Raw genomic sequence first — 16,833 nt, 5'->3', positions numbered from 1 at the left:
CTCTTCTCCCCATCCTTGCAGTTAGGACACGTGCAGGCCATACGGCGCCGCTTCTCCCCGGGCTGGGCCTCTCCAGCTAGGGCCTGCTCCATCTGCAGCTGGATCTGGGTGGGGCTCAGCCCACTGATGGTCAGGTTGTTTCCAGAAACATTCTGTACCGTCAGCTGCTGCTGTCCTGTGGGAAAGGGAAGGGCATGCACGGTTCAGAGGAGGAAGCCTCAGATTAGCCCTTCTTCCCTTCTGCTCGGGTTAAGGATAAAAATCATGGTAGCTAGTGTTTGAGAGCAGTTAGAGATGTAGGCCTTTGTGAGATATCAACTGTGCTTGTAAGAAACTCTCCAAAGACTTCTGTTCATGAGTGTTGGGAAAAATCACATCCTCTAGGCCACCCTGTCCTCCCTCTTGGCATGTGCTTAAAGGTGGAAAACCTAATGCAGACAGTACCAGAAGTTCATTAGGGAAGAAGGAAACAGTTTGGGTGAGCTCTTGATACCTTTCAAACAACTCTCCTCCAGGTGCAGAATGCAAAGACGACTTTTGCTAAGTAGCTCCATGTTCCCTCATTTTCAAGGCTGTTTTCGCAGCATGCATCACAACTGAAGTTGTACAGCACAAGCTGGTCCCATTCCCCTCTTTGCTCCCAACCTCAACACCAGCCTTCCTCTTCAAGAAGTCTTACACTGGGTATAGTAATGCATGCTTTTAGTCCCAGCACTTGGGAGACAGAGGCAGGCAGATCTCTACATAGTGAAATAGTATGGACACTCCTTGGACACATCTATTTTCTCCATCATTATTCAAGGTCTGTAGTTATCAAATGGGGAATGTGACTTACTAGATCTTACACAACTATAAGGGCCAGGTGGGAAAATATACATGGGTATACTCTGAGGCTGGAGGGGACCAGGTGAACTCTGGGTGGTACCCTTACTGGATAGCATCCTCACAGCTGCTACTGGGAATCCTGGGGGCCTAGTCCATGATTCCCACATACTGGGCACAATGCCCTACTGCCAACACCCTAGTTGCAGGACTTTTCCTTACCACCAGTGTTGGTGATGGTAACAGGCACACCCTGGACTTGAACGCCATTGATGTTGATGGTCTGCATGGCCTGGGCAGCTGCTGCCAGCTGTGCGGCATTCAGGCTGATGATGCTCCCAGCAGGTGCAATCTTTGGCAGGGGACGTTCTTTTCGGAGAATTGCAGCTGAATGCTTTTTGCTGGTGCCACTCAGATGGGGAGCTCGGGGGGCAGGGCTATTACAGGTGGTTGAGGTGGTTGCAGCTGTTGCCGGGGGGCTGTCCTGGACAAGGACTGTCTGTACCTCACCAGAAGGTGTACGGATATAGACCTGAGGGGACAAGAGAGAAGTAAATGCCGTGGGAGAAATGGTGCCAGCACCTCACACCTCCTTGCCCAGGGAGAGAACTGAGTGGGACACCTCTGTCAGTCCCATCCTCCTTCAACCAGCCTAACATTAATATACTCTGATGTTTAACAGGGGCTGATAGCATCCCTGTACTAAACTGGCATGGGCTAGTTACTGACTTGCAACCAAAGCTTTCATATGTTTAGCATAAATATAATTGCTTAATCTCAAAATTGCAGGATTAGAAAGCAAAGCCAGCCTGGGTTACAAAGTGACTTCCAGGCCAGCCTGACCTATATAGCAAGACCCTATCTTAAAAAATGGAAGGGTGGGGCTGGAAAGATGGCTCAGAGGTTAAGAACACTAACTGCTCTTGCAGAGGACCCAGGTTCGATTCCCAGCACCTACATGGGGGCTAACAACTGTCCTTAACTCCAGTTCCAAGAATCCAAAGCCCTCTTCTGACCTCCGCAGCATTGCATGACACAGGTGCACTCACATACATGGAGGCAATACACTTATACACATTAAAAAAATAATAATAAATAAAATATTTTTTAAAAAAACAGGAGGAGGCTAGGCATGGTGGCAGACACCTTTAATTACAGCACTTGGGAGAGACAGGCAGGCAGGTCTCTGTGAGATCGAGGCTAGCCTGGTCTAAGCCTGGTCTATACAGTGAATTCCAAGTCAGCTAGGGCTATAGGGAGACCATGTCTCAAAAAAAAAAAAAAAAAAAATGGAGGCAGAGGGGAACAGGATATTTATATTATACCAAAATGTTTCCTTTCAAAATACTAACAAAAGCCAGGTGTGGTAGTCCACGCCTTTAATCCCAGCACTCAGGAGGCAGAGGCAGGCTGATCTCTGTGAGTCTCTGGTCTACATAGCAAGTTCCAGGCCAGGTGGAGCTACAGGAAGACCCTGTTTCAAAAAGACCAACAAAACAAAACAAAACAACAAAACAAACAAACATAACACCTAATAAAATGCAAAGAGGAAGAAAGTAATATAATTACATGTTTTTAAATCTTTGTGTATGGTTGTGTATGATATGTGTATGTGCATGTGTGCAGCACGCATGCATGCCACACGCACACATGCCACAGCACACTTGTGGAGGTCAGAGGACACCTTGGGTATTGGTCCTTGCCTTCTACCTTGTTTGAGACAGAGTCTCTTGGGTTCACTACTGCATACGCCAGGCTGGCTGGCCCATGAAGCTTCTGGGAATCCTCCTGTCCCTACTTCCAATCTCCTTGTAAAAAGCACTGGAATTACAGCTGTGAGCTACTGTATCCAGCTTATGTGGGTCCTGGGGCTCTGAACGCAGGCCTCATGTTTCCACAGCAAGCACCTTACCTACTGAGCCACCCCCCAGCCCCAAGAAAAGTAACTTTTAAGGTACAGAAATCATTCAGGCATTGCCACTGTACCTGCCACCAGTAATGGGACAAAAGGAAATCTGGCCATCCCTTAGAACACTTATATCTGCAAAAACTTAACCTGCAGCCAGGCATGGTGAAGCATGCCTTTAATCTCTGCACTCGGAAGGCAGAGGCAGGTGGATCTCTGTGAGTTTGGGGCCAGCCTGGTCTACCTAGTGAGTTCCAGGCCAGCTGGGACTACAGGAAGACGTTGTCTCAAAAAGACCAAAAAAGGAAAAAAAAGAAAGGACAGTGGGCTGAGCAGCAAGAAGAGTACTTGCCCACATTTTGTTTCTTTTGCTTGTTTTCCACACCCTGACACAGGTGAGGGGAGACCCACCTCTCCCTTGGGTACTTACTGAGTAGGTACTGAACATTGTTAAAGCACTGTTAAAGTCTGATAAAATCACTGGGCCTGGTACCTCATGCCTGTAATTCAGCACTTGGGAGGTGAAGGCAGGAGGATCAGAAGTTCAAGGTCATTCTCAGCTACATAGCAAGTTCAAGGCCAGCTTGGGCTACATGAAATGCTACCTCAAAAAACTTCCCAGTTGGGGCTAGAGAGATGGCTCAGCAGTTAAGAACACTGACTGTTCTTTCAGAAGACCCAGGTTTGAATCCCAGCACCCAAACGGCAGCTAACTGTCCGTAACTCCAGTTCCAGGGATCCGACAGTCTGTTCTGTCCTCCGTGGGCTTGTACAACATGGGTGCACTTACCTACATGCAGGCATAACATTCATACATATAAAATAAAAATTAAAAAATATTAAAAAAAAAAACAATTTCCCAGCCCTTGGGAGGTAGAGGCAGGCAGATCTCTGTGAGTTCAAGGCCAGCTGTCTCAACAAACAACAACAACAATAAAACGCTAAAATCACTTAGTGTTGATGGTAAGTTCCAAGTTTTTTTTCTTTCTTGGGTTTTTTTTTTTTTGGTCTTTTTGAGACAGGGTCTCCCTGTAGCCCCAGCTGTCCTGGAATTCACTATGTGGACCAGGCTGGCCTTGAACTCACAAAGATCCACCTGCCTCTGCCTCCCAAGTGCTGGGATTAAAGGCGTGCGCCACCACGCCTGGCACTTGGGTTTTTATTGTTATTGTTGCTGTTTGCTGTTTTGAGACAGGGTCTCACACTAGTCCAGCCAGGCCTTGAACTCATGGCCACACCTCCTGCCTCAGCTTCCTGAATGCCTGGAATCTCAGCTGTGAGCCACCATACCTAGCTCAATTCTTTGAGTTTTTCTGGCTGGTTCAGTGGTTAAGGGCACTTCCTATTCTTGCAGAGGACCCAGGTTTAGTTTGCAGCATGGACATGGCAAATGTCCATAACCCCAGTCCAGGGGATCCAATGCCCTCTTCTGGCCTCTGTGGGCATTGCATGTACATGGTACATGTATATACATTCAGGAAAACACTAATATACATGAAATAAAAATAATAATTCTTGGGCCTGGCATGGTGGTGCATGCCTTTGATCCCAGGACTTGGGAGGCAGAGGCAGGTGGATCTCAGTGAGTTCAAGGGCAGCCTAGTCTACATAGTGACAGTTGGGGCTATAGGGAGACCCTGTCTCAAAAAGACAAAATATAATAATAATAATAATAATAATAATAATAATAATTCTAAGTTCCTACTGTATGCACCCCTTCAGAGATTCAATTTCCTATAAATAAGCATAGATATCAGTTTGATTCCCTTATGTCCATTAGCATCTCCTTTATTACCCTGGCTGCCTTCAACAACAATAGGCCCCACAAGGTTCTCCCAAGTGGTCTTCTCTTGCCTGCTCTTAGCAGAGTGGGCTGAGCTGGTCACAGAAAGGATGGAACAGCAAAGACAGCAGAGTGGCCACAGCAGCCGAGCAGCTGAGCAGGCCGCAGAAGAGGCAAGGAGACAAAGAGCAGCCAGAAACTAGATGCCATCATGTTAAGTAAAAGATACTGGGCTCAGAAAGACAAATACCATGTTTTCTCCCATATGTAGACTCTAGACTAAAGGGGGAAAATAAATGACATGAAGTGGAAGGAAGATTGAGGGGAAAGAAGAGGGTAAGCAGGAGGGGAGACAAGCAAATTCCAGCAAAGTACAACTGATAAACATGTACAAAAATGTCATAAGGAGGGCCAGTGAGATGGCTCAGCAAGTAAAGGCCCTTGCTGTCAAATCTGACTACCTGAGTTCAATCCCTGAAGCCCACGTTGTGGAAAAGGGAACCTGAATGCCTCAAGTTGTCCTCTGACCTCCACACACATGCTGTGTTACAACCTCCCCTTCCCACTAAATAAATAAATATGTAATTTAAATTTTGGGGGGGGGTCTTTTTGAGACAGGGTTTTCCTGTAGCCCCAGCTATCCTGGAACTCACTATGTAGACCAGGCTGGCCTTGAACTCACAGAGATCTGCCTGCCTCTGCCTCCCGAGTGCTGGCATTAAAGGCATGCGCCACCACACCCGGGCGTAATTTTTAAATATTTTATTTATTATTTTCATTTTATGTGTAAGAATGTATTGCCTGCATGTATGTAAGTGCACCCGTGTTGTGCAGTACACTCGGATGTCAGAAGAGGGTGTCATATTCCCTGGAACTAGAGTTATAGTTGTTAGTCACCAAGGGTGCTGGGAATCAAACCTGGGGCCTCTGTAACAGTAGCCAGTGCTCTTAACCCAAGTCATCTCTCTAACCCAAATATGTAATTTTTAAAAAATTAATGTCATAACGAAATTGGGCATGGTGGTATACACCTATAATCCCAGCATTCAAGAGACAGAGTCAAGAGGATCACCTTCAGTTCAAGATCAGCCAGTCAGCACAGAAAATCTCTCTCACACACACACACATACACACACACACAGTTTAAAATGCAGTAAGAATGTAAAGCTGTATAGAGTCAGAAAAGAGAAACCACAGCAGGCCCCGGTCACTAAAATGGTTCCATAGAGTTGTTCAAGTCTTGAAGGCCTTGGGTCTCAGGCACCCCAGGCCTAGGAGCTGTAATGCTGGCTGCTTTAATGACTAAAGAATCCTGATATCTAGATCCCTCTGGAAGCTTCGATGCCAGGCATAGCCAAGGGCTGAAAAATCCTGACTTCCTAGGCCTATACCTACACTACAGCTCTAATACTAAAGGGCTCCATGTGCTGTTGTTCCTGTCTACATGCTGGCTGCTGTCAAAGGCCTAGGGAAACAAAAGCTGCTAGAGCTAAGCACTTGAGAGCTTCTCCTTGCTTACCACAATCTCTGCCTGGGTAGAACAAAGGTCCTGGTAGAACATGGCTGGGGAGCCATGGTAGCATTGGTAACATCACTACATGTAACCTCAGACTCAAGATCATCCTGCATCTGCCTCCAGAGTTTTTGGATTATAGGTGGTGCCATCACATCAGGCTTAACAAACCTTTTTAAAGATTTTATTTTTGAGTCAGGTGTGGTGGCACATACCTTTATTCCCAGCACTCAGGGGGCAGAGGCAGGTGGATTCTGTGAGTTCAAGGCCAGATGGGGCTACAGGGAGCCCCAAAAAGGGATTTTATTTATTTTTATTTTTTGTTTTTTTGAGAAGGGGCTCATTACCCAGCCCTGGCTGCCTGGAACTCGGATTTAGACCAGGCTGGCTTTGAACTCACAGAGATCTGCCTGCCTCTGCCTCCCAAGTACTGGGATCAAAGGTATGTACTACGACGCAAAGCTATTTCTTTCTATTTTTAGTTATGTGTATTTGTGTGTCTGTGCATACAGGTGCTTCTCTATCCTTCTGGAGCTGGCATTACAGGCAGTAGAAGCTGCCTGTTATAGGTCCTCAGCAAGAGCAATATACTCTTTAACAGCTGAGTCATCTCTCTGACCCCAACAATCTTTTTGTGTAAAGGTTCATCCAGATAATTATTTTAGGTTCTCCAGACCATATAGTCTGCATCAGCAACTCAACTCTGCTGTGTGTCAGTATTCCAGTTAAACTTTATTTACTAATCCCAGCACTCTGGAGACAGAGGCAAGTGAGTTCAAAGCCAGTCTGGTCTATATAGTGAGTTCTAGGCCAGCCAGGGCTACATAGTAAGGCCTTGTCTCAAAAAACAAACAAAAAGAAAAGAAAAACAAAAAACACTTTTGGGGCCAGAGAGATGGCTCAGCAGTTAAGAACACTGGTTGTTCTTGCAGAAGACCCGGGTTCGAATCCCAGCACCCACATGGCCGCTAACAACTGTCTGTAACTCCACTTCCAGGGGATCCAACAGCCTCTTCTGACCTCCTTGGGCATTGCACGACACGGGTGTACTCACCTACATGCAGGCAATACATGCATACACATAAAAATAAAAATAATAAAATATTTTTTAAAAAAACAAAACAAAAAACCCACTTTTATTTACAAGAACAATGGATGGGGTCAGCTTTGACCTCTGATAACAGAATGTTATGCATTCTGAGTGGGCATGGTGGCTCACACTTGTAATCCAAACACCTGAGAAGCTGAAGCAGGAAGATCCTAAGTTTGAGGTCAGCCTGGGCTGTATAATGAGTTTCAGGCCAACATGGGATGCACCCTGTCTCAAAAAACAGAGGCTGGAAAGAAACTGCTGAGTGGTTAAGAGCACTGGCTTGCTTTTGCAGAGGACCCTGGTTCAGTTCCCAGTACCCACATGGTAGGTAACAACTGTCTGTAACTCTAATTCTAGGGAATCCAAGGTCCTCTTCTGACCCCTTCAGGCACTGCATGACACGGGTGCATTTACATACATGCAAGCGATATACTCATACACATAAAGTAAAATTAATAAATAAAATGTTAATACAAAGAATACCAAAAAACTAGGCTGTTCATGTTATTTTTCTAATTAATAAATATCAAGTTTTTCTGCATCAATCTCTTACTTTACACCAAATTCTATAGTTCTGATTTGAATTTTCCTACTCTTGCTACTGTTGTAAACTTACAATAAAAAACATTTTATTGCCGGGTGTGGTGGTGCACATCTGTAGACCCAGCACTTGGGAGGCAGAGGCAGGTGGATCTCTGTGAGTTCAAGGCCAGCCTGGTCTCCATAGTGAGTCCCAGGACAGCTGGGGCTGCAGGAAGACCCTGTCTCAAAAAGACCAAAAAAAACCCCACACTTTATTACTGAAGCACACACACATCTTCTCCCTAGTCATGCCCCAAAAGATACCAAAAAAATAAGAGACCAAAATATACTTGTTTCATCTGATTTCTACAGGTCAGAAATACTTGGCCTAAGACCTGAAGAGAGCCCATTTGTTGGGGAGAAGCCACTTCCTGCCCGCCCACCCCAACAGATCAAGTCAGGCAATGATTTGTCTCAGCTTCAAAAGCAAGCCAAAGGGTAAGCAAAAGAGGGAGGCAGAGCAGGGGGGCTGTGGTACCTGGGTTGGTGTTGATTCAGCTGTCTGGATCTGAAAGTTCTGGGAGGGCTTCTGGGGAACAGTGGGGAGGGTAGCTGAGGCAGCTTGCACCACCCGCAGTGCCTGCTGGGGGATCTGCACCACCTGTTGCTGCTCGGCCTTGGGGGGTACCACCTGGACTTGCTGGACCACAGCTGGCTGGCCCCCACCAGGGCTCTGGACAATCAGCAGGTTATTTCCTGCCTGGATGATGTTGTCGGCTGTGGTCTCAATCAGCACTGTCTCCACCTGTTCAGCCACAGCCACAGATGGCTGTGAGACAGGAAGGCTCTTCTTTCTGGCTTTCTTGTTAGTCTTAGACAATGGGGTAGGGGGGCTTTCAGTGAGGAGCTGAGCAGAGGCCCCAGCATCACTGGTGTTTACCAGGTTGCTGACGGGCAGAGTGAGCGTCACGTTGCCACCTCCACCTGTCAGCTTCACCACGTTGGCCCCACTCTGCACAGGGGTGGTAGTTGTACTTGATTTCTGGACAGGGGCTGGCTTGATGGGGACAGGCTTGTGGCTGGATGATGAAGGGGTGATGATGGCTTGGTTGGTGCCAGGGATGATCTGGATCTGGTTGGTGAGATTGGGCTGCACCTGTATGGCCTGGGAACTGCTTGCTTGAATTTGAGGAACCGCCTGGTACTGGATACTGGCATTCGATCGGCTCCCTTTGTTGATCATGGTGGGGTTCTGGATAGCAAACACCAGCTGCCCTCCAGGATAGGAGGTACTCAGCTGGGAGCCCTGAATCTGAAGTATGTTTCCTTTAGAAGACAAGATGCCAAAGCTATTCTTTCCAGGACTGAGAGGGAGAGGGGCAGGTTTGATGGGGACTAGTTTCCGTGGTGTGGGCTGTGGGGGAGCAGGAGGTGTTACTGCAGCTTCAACAGCTGGTGGGCCAATTTTGCTACATGTTGCGGCAAGCAGGGCCAAAGGAGATGGCTGGGAGTCCTGTAAAAATCAACAGAGGAAAGGAGTGAGACCGGAAGACCATGGCCAGCTGTCTGTCTGCCTGGGGACCACCTCCACGGCTCTCAGTGAGCTCTTCCCCACCCCTGTGGCAGACTATCGCCAGCAGCCTCCCTTTTAGTGGCTCCTGCTGGCTTCTCCATGAAGCAGGTTAAAAAGATGAGGAACATCTCTCAGGAAGAAACTCCCCAGAAGCAGCACTGGACATGGTGAACCAATAGCATGAACTGACCCTTCTCCCACTGCCCTTGCTTCAACAGGGACAGTGATGTATCCCCAGATCTCAGATGGAGTTCTATGAGCTTGCCATAAAAAGGAAAAAGAAGCCATGGGAGAGGGTGGACAACACAAACACTTGGTAAGGTGTTTTCTGGTGCTTAGCAGGTGCCACTTCCTAGACTAGGGAGGGCTACAATGAAAAGAGCCTGCTTCCTCTCAGGGGCGGTGGGATCTGATGGAAGAAATACTGTGTTCCTGTTTTAGAGTATGCGTGTTGTGCATCTGTGTGTAGTATATGCATGTATACATGTTTGGGGGGTGTGTGCATGCACAGTTGGGTTCATGCATGTGGAGACCAGAGGAGGATGTCAAGTGTCTTCCTCTATCACTCTCCACCTTATTTTTTGAGACACCGTCTCACTGAATCTGAAACTCATCAATTGGGCAAGACTAATTGGCCAGTGAGCTTCAGGGATCCTTCTGTCTATCTCTCCAGGGCTAGGATTACAGAAATGTACTACTATACCCAGCTTTTAACATGTACCAGGGATCAAACTTGGGCCCTCATGCTGTGTAGCAAGCACTTTACCAAATGAGCGACCTTCCCAGCCCCAGGAATGCTAAGTTTAATTCTGGTCTTTCTGCCTGACAGTTGTGGTATCTTAGGCAAATGACCATGTCTTAGTTAAGAAAATGTGAATAACTGAACCTTCCTGGGTATCATGATCTAGGTTGTTTGCAGTGAGACTGAAAGGGTTCTGAGTATGGTGGAAAATCTATTTCAGTGAGTCCACCCAGGCTGCTGAGTCCCCCGCCTTCAGAGCACATGCTCACTTGCCTGGGTAGTAGCGGTGGCAGGCTGCAGGTAGTCACTGGGACTGACAGCAGCAGTGGCAGCCATGCTCGTCTGTGGATCTGCTGGGAGAAAAGTGATGGAGTAATACGTAAGACACCTGAAGACCCCAAGCCTCAGCTTTTCTCTCTGCCTGTGTTGCTTCTTCTCCCAGAGAGATTAACAGCTTTTCCCTTGTGCCTCAGCTCTAGTCATAGCCCCACACTTGTCAGGGGTGACCTCCTTTGCTCACACTCATCTAACCAAGCCTCTGAGGACAGCCAGGACTTCCTTCACCATATGTCCCCCTAGCTACCTAAGCCCAGAAGAACTGGGAGTCTCCAGATGCTATGAAGTCTGGCTCAGGAACAAGGCTGTGGCAGGTCTGGAGCGCCCCCTTCTGGGTACTGCCGGCTCTCTGAATCTCTCTATGTTGGCCCCTAGCCAGGCTTGTTCTAGCTCAAGCTATTTGCTGACTCCAGCATAGCCAGATGCAAACAAGTATGGAAGCTAGGAAAGGCTAGGCCAGCGTTCCTGACAGGATACACCCCTCCTCTCCAAGGCTATATGCTCAGCCTTCACCAAAAGGCACAGGCCCTGGGATCAGTTAGCATATGGGTAATTCCTTTAAATGAATTTACTTTTACACAGGACAACTAATATGACCCATAGGTACCATCAAGGATAGGCAGAGCTAATAACTGAATACAGAAGAATGAACATTGAGTTATTTTTTGTGTGTATATACAGTTTTTATATATACAATCAAGTAGGAAAAAGTCTTAAAAAGCTAAAATCTTGGGCTGGAGAGAGAGCTCAGTGGTTAAGAACACTGGTTGTTCTTGCAGAAGACCTGGGTTCAAGTTCCAGCACCCACATGGCAACTAACGATTGTCTGTAACTCCAGTTCCAGGGGATCTGACAGTCTCTTCTGACCTCCGTGGGCATTGCATGACACAGGTGTACTCACTTACATGCAGATAATACATGCATACACATAAAATAAAAATAATAATTTTTTTAAAAAGTTAAAATGTTAAAAGCCATTATCTCCTAACAGAATTTTGCTTGGCAGAGAATTTTTCTCCTATTTTCAGTACTTTCTCATTATCCCACAATGAGTAGACAGTTGGCCTCTATATCCCCAGGTTGTTTTTTTTTTTTAATCCACAATTTAACCAACCATGTATCAAATATATTTTTTAGGGCTGGAGAGATGGCTCAGCAGTTAAGACACTGGCTGTTGTTGCAGAGGACCTGGGTTCGGTTCCCAGCACCCACATGGTTATGAACAACCATCCACTCCAGTTCTAAGCTATCTGACACCCTCTTCTGGCCTCCTCAGGCACTGCACATAAAGATGCACATAAATGCATGTAGGTAAACATTCATCCACATAAAATGAAAATTTTTAAATATATTTTTTAAATTATTATATCCATACTAAACATGTGCACACTTTATCATTATTCTCTAATAAAAACTATTTAACAAAAAGCATTTACAATGTGTAAATGCTTCAGATTACAAGTAATCTGAAGATGATTTAAAGTATAGAGAGGGTGGGTAGCTTATATACAAAAACATCATTTTATATATAAAGGTATTGAGCATCTACGGATTTTGTTATCTCCAGAGGGCCCTAGAACCAATCCTCTCTGCATACCTAGGCACAACTGTACCTTCTTGTTATTGATTGACTGTTGAGACAAGGTCTTACACTGTAGCCCAGGCTGGCCTGGAACTCATGTAGTCCTACTCAGCCTCCTAGGTGCTAGGATTACAGGTGTGTACTACTAGGCCTAATTACTTTCTTCTTTTTTTTTTTTAATAGTGGAAAATAAAGATGAGGGAACTCTCTACCCTACACTTGTCTGATTTAAAAGGTAAACAAAAAAATGGAAGTCACAGGAGCTTAGGGTAAAAGACTCTTTGCTGTCTCATTCAAAAATCATGAAAGCAAAGTAGAAAGGGCAGAGCTTGCATCCTCCTCTGGGAAACAAATTCCAGGAAGTACAAACAGGAGGGAGATTATTTAGGAGACTCAAAGAGACAAAAAGGCTTAGGAACTGAGCCTGTATCGGGAATCTGGTAAGGACAGAGGTTGGGAGTGAACACGGCCATTTGCCTTTTGCCAGGCCTCAGAGGGAGCATGATTCTCCAATAGGGAAAGATAAAGGGGAAAAAGAAAACTGACAGGCTGCTCAGGACAAAATGCACAGCTGTCAATGGTCACCAGGCCCCAAGTCCATGAGAGTACTACAGAGTAAGGGTGACTGCCAACGATAAGGACCCAGAGGACAATTCAGACAAGTGTGGTCATGTAAACCTGGGATATTACAGACCAAGATCTTGGCAAAAATCACTGTAGTAACTGAGGAAAGGAAGGAACAACCACAGGAGATAGGTGTGCAGTTGCAAAAACTAGTTCTGCGGGGCATGGCTGTTTGCTTTTTAAAGTTTCAGATGGACACATCAAAAGCAGCATACATATGCATTTTGTTTCAAGCGACATTGAGGTTTTCATAATACTCTTATGAATAAGAGGGGGAGAGATGGGGTGGGATGATTAACGTAATTTGGGAGCCAAGTGCAATATGCTTCTACTTGAATGACAAGTTTGGTGGACAAAATGAGCAGGGGTGTCTCCAGCTTGGGGTGGGGCACAGGACCAAGGCCCATAAGGCCTGTTTATCGTCATGTTTTCATTATGGTGATTGTCCTTTTACTTTATCTTTATTTAGTCACAGAGTCTCACATTGTAACTAAATTTCACTGGCCTGAAATTCACTATGTAGCCTACCTAGGCACCTTGAAATCACAGCAATCCTCCTGCCTCATCCTCAGCCAGGATAATAGCCACAACACCCAGCAAGGCACTATCTTTTCAAAAATGAACACATGCCACAGATCCCTGGAGACTTGCCCAGCCACATTCTACACACTGCAGGTCTGGTGTGCTTATCAGCACACCACCATAGCTGTAGGGGCTTATTAGGACAGCTTGGTTCCTCACATCCAATTCATAATACAACTCTGCAGAGTGAAGGGCAACTTCTCTTCAGAAGCAATGGGAGGCCTACGTTGCTTGGCACTGGTGCACTGCTGGGTGGACGTGCAGAACTTAAGGGACCTAGAGGGAGGGTGCACCTGCACTGAACATGTGGCTGTGTTTCTGTCAAACATCAGCCTCCCAGAACATTATCGATTTGAATTTTGCTGGCTTTTCTCTCTCTCTCTTTTTTTTTTTTTTTTTTTTTTGGTAGTTTTTTTGTCAACTTTATAGGAGCTAAATCAACAAAGTGACACATTTATGCTCATACAAAATTAAGCTGTAACGTCATAATGAAATGAATCAAAGTCAATTCCAAGACAGTTTTTTTCCCTTTAGAGCAGTGGTATTCAAGACATTTGAACAATAGTTATAAAAATAATTTACTTCAGGGCTGGGGGTGTAGCTCAGTGGTAGAGTACTTGCCTCTGCCCAACTCTAGGTTTGATCTCTAGCACTATAAACAAAAACAAAACAATTTAAAGCACACACACGCATGCACACATGCATGCACGCACACTCATATCCAGGTCTTGTGCCATATAGTAAGTTTCCTAAAACAAAATTTGTCCTTATTACATCTAATAAAGCTTTGCTGCCTTTTTTTTTCCATTTTACTTTACTTTTTTATTTTCTTTCTTTTTGGGATAGGGTCTCACTATGCAGTCCAAGCTGGCCTGGAATTTATGATCCTCCTGCCTCAGTCTCCTGACTGCTGGGATTACAGATATGTACCACCATGCACAGCTTCCTATTTTAGTTATTAAAATGCTGAACATGGCCCATGAAATTGGTTCTGTACCCTACTGGCTGAAAAACACAGTTTGATCTATCAGCCACACTCAAGTCTGAGAACCAGCCCAAAAGACCTCGAAGGTACCAATGTCACAAAACCACACAGTGTGTTTGTATTAGACTTCAAAGAGATCTTTAAAAATTGGTATGTGTATGGGGCTGGAGAGATGGCTCAGTGGTTAAGAGCACCGATTGCTCTTCAGATGACCCAGCACCCACATGGCGGCCACAAACCGTCCTTAACTCCAGTTCCAGGGGAATCCGAAGCCCTCTTCTGACCTCCACAGCATTGCACGACACAGGCACTCTCATGTACAGGCAGACAATACACTCATACACATAAAAAATAAAAATAATAAAATATTTAAAAAAAAATAAAAATAAAAATAAAATAAAAATTGGTATGTGTAATGCTTAAGAGCAAGAGGCTTCCGGCCTAAGTGGGAATCCTGACTGTGCCATCTGATAGTCGGGTAGCTGAGTATTCCTCTCAGCTTGCACTATCTGTAAACAGACAAGGCCATCCTCAACTTCTAGGAGGTTCCACTCACTCACATCAAAGTATCCAGCACAAGACTCAGCATATACATATACAATGGTGTAGTTTAGTAAATCCAGCACTGAGATTAAAAAACAAGTCATACGTGTATAGGACAGGAAGACAGAGCTTATGAGTGCTTCTAAGGTGAAAAAAACCCTGTGGTTTTGACTTAAAGCTAAACAAGACCCAGTAGAGTTTCCATAAGCCTGACAAGAGCTACTGCCATCTTGAACTGCTTCTTTATGCCTGTATGAAATTCTCAATAAATTATTAAAAAAAAAACCCAAAAAACAAAAAAAAAAACCTCAATCACAGCTGGGCATGGTGGCACAAGCCTTTAATCCCAGCACTCAGGAGGCAGAGGCAGGTGGATCTCTGTGAGTTCGAGGCCAGCCTGATCTACAAAATGAGTTCCAGGCCAGCCAATGCTACAGGGAGACCCTGTCTCAAAAAGACAAAAATGAAAAACAAACAAACAAAAAAACCCAACAAAAAAAAAAAACCCTCAATCACAGGGTAGGTGTGGTAGCACACACCTGTAATCCAAGCACTTGGGAGGCAGAGGCAGAAAGATCAATACAAGTTTGAGGCCAGCCTGGTCTACACAGTGAGTTTCAGGCCAGCCAGCCTATGTAGTGAGACCCTGTCTCAAAAAACTAAAAAAATAAAACTCAACAATTTTTAAACTTCAATTGTAGGAGAAGAAAAATAAAAGTCCCTGCACACACTGGGCCATGTCTCAAGTGTCAGGTTCTGTTCTGAAGGTCATTTCTAATGAAGAATTTCAACTGGAACTTGTTCAAAGGAAAGTAACCATGGTTCTAGCCAGAGTACTTATCCACACGTAGATAAGGGCAGAACCAAGAATCCTGTATGGATGTTTCAAGAAGGCAGATTTCAGTTTAACTGAAGGGAATTTTAAAAGACAGAGCTAGTTGTCTTTGGAAGTAATGTTCTCCTTTCTCTGGAAATGTTTAACCAGAGGCAAGATCTATATTCTGTTGGAGTCAGGATAGTGAGACAAGGTGAAAAGTTAGGCTAAATTTTCTTTCAATGGTTCTATTTCTGAGGCCTAGGAGTACAGTTAGTGGGAGAAACCTTGTCTAGCATGTGCAAGGTCCTTGGTTAGATACGCAGCATTACAATAAAACAAAACAAAACAAAAACTTTTCAGACCATGCTGCTCTGATAAAAACACAGGATTGAGGGGGCTGGAGAGATGGCTCAGTGTTTGGAAGCACTGACTGCTCTTGCAGAGGACCCGGATTCAGTTCCCAGCACCCACATGGTGGCTACACACCATCCTTAACTCCAGTTCCAGGGGAGTCTGAAGCCATCTTCTGACCTCTGCGGCACTGCATGACACGGGTGTACTCACATACATGCAGAGCAATGCACTCATGCATGTAAAATAAAAATAATAAAATTTTTAAAAGAACACAGGATGAGTTAGTTGCTGGCAGGGCTGGAAAGGCAGGCAGTGGACCTTCTAGGAGGCTGCCAGGACCTCAAGCTCACTTAGCAAAAAGTGGTGAATGACTCTACCTCAGACATCTATCCTGTGTTATGAAATGGAGGAACACTACAGCAGGACAGGGTGGAAATGAAATGAAATGAAAACTGGCCCAATACTTCTTAACCATCTCTCTCCTCCTCTGCAGTCGCTATTATCCTGGACAAACTGTTTAGAGACCTGGATAGGCTCCACATGCTTCTTCAGTTACAAGTTAAAGCGGAGTCTACTGGGCACTAGAAAGATGGCTCAGCAGTTAAGAACACTGGCTGCTCTTGCAGAGGGTCCCAGTTTGATTCCCAGCACCCACATGGTGGTTAACAACAGTTCATAACTCCAGTTCCAGGAGACCCGATGCCCTCTTCTGACTTCTGTGGGCACTGCATGACAAGGGTGCATTTAAGCTGGCAATACAACTCATATACGTAAAATAAAATAATTAAAAAATAAAAAAAAGCAGAGTCTACTGAGGCAAGCTGTAGACTGCCAGCACTCCACACCGTACCATTTCACTCTGCTTTTCCTTTCCTCACCAGCTGGCTCCTGAAATACTTCTTTAGGTCTAACACCACTTGAGTATGCCTCCTACTGCCACTCAGACCTTTATGTGATCCCTGGACTGCAGACCTGGGCCATCAGAGAAATCACCTCCCTGCTGTTGCAGAATCACATCCTGGTAATGGAAAGAGAAAAGAGAAGGAAAAAGAGAAG

The 16,833-nt window shown here is 45.4% G+C and overlaps 1 protein-coding gene and 1 long non-coding RNA gene across 13 annotated transcripts in view; one reads left to right on the top strand and one right to left on the bottom strand.

Annotated features, from left to right (window-relative positions):
• Sp2 (Sp2 transcription factor) overlaps positions 1-16,833 on the bottom strand; it is a 34,300-nt gene that overhangs the window by 3,110 nt on the left and 14,357 nt on the right. For 2 of the 4 annotated variants that reach the window (XM_008838260.3, XM_029566047.1), the window contains exons 2-5: positions 10,228-10,307; positions 8,178-9,152; positions 1,045-1,354; positions 1-175 (exon numbers count right to left, since the gene is read on the bottom strand). In XM_008838260.3, coding sequence (XP_008836482.1) covers positions 1-175; positions 1,045-1,354; positions 8,178-9,152; positions 10,228-10,307 — 1,540 coding nt within the window. The remainder of the gene's footprint in view (positions 176-1,044; positions 1,355-8,177; positions 9,153-10,227; positions 10,308-16,833) is intronic. The other 2 variants (XM_008838261.3, XM_029566048.1) reach the window with 1 other exon arrangement.
• The window catches only part of LOC103738332, a 41,026-nt gene that overhangs the window by 12,115 nt on the left and 12,078 nt on the right, over positions 1-16,833 (top strand). For all 9 annotated transcript variants that reach the window (XR_003850379.1, XR_003850381.1, XR_003850385.1 and 6 more), the window contains 2 exons: positions 8,012-8,137; positions 9,431-9,528. This is a non-coding gene — a long non-coding RNA (uncharacterized LOC103738332). The remainder of the gene's footprint in view (positions 1-8,011; positions 8,138-9,430; positions 9,529-16,833) is intronic.

The sequence above is a fragment of the Nannospalax galili genome, unplaced genomic scaffold, assembly GCF_000622305.1.
Source record: "Nannospalax galili isolate Female #2095 unplaced genomic scaffold, S.galili_v1.0 scaffold95, whole genome shotgun sequence".
Lineage (NCBI taxonomy): Eukaryota > Metazoa > Chordata > Mammalia > Rodentia > Spalacidae > Nannospalax > Nannospalax galili.
Note: the sequence above shows the minus strand (reverse complement) of the source record. Positions and strands in the feature narration are given on the sequence as shown.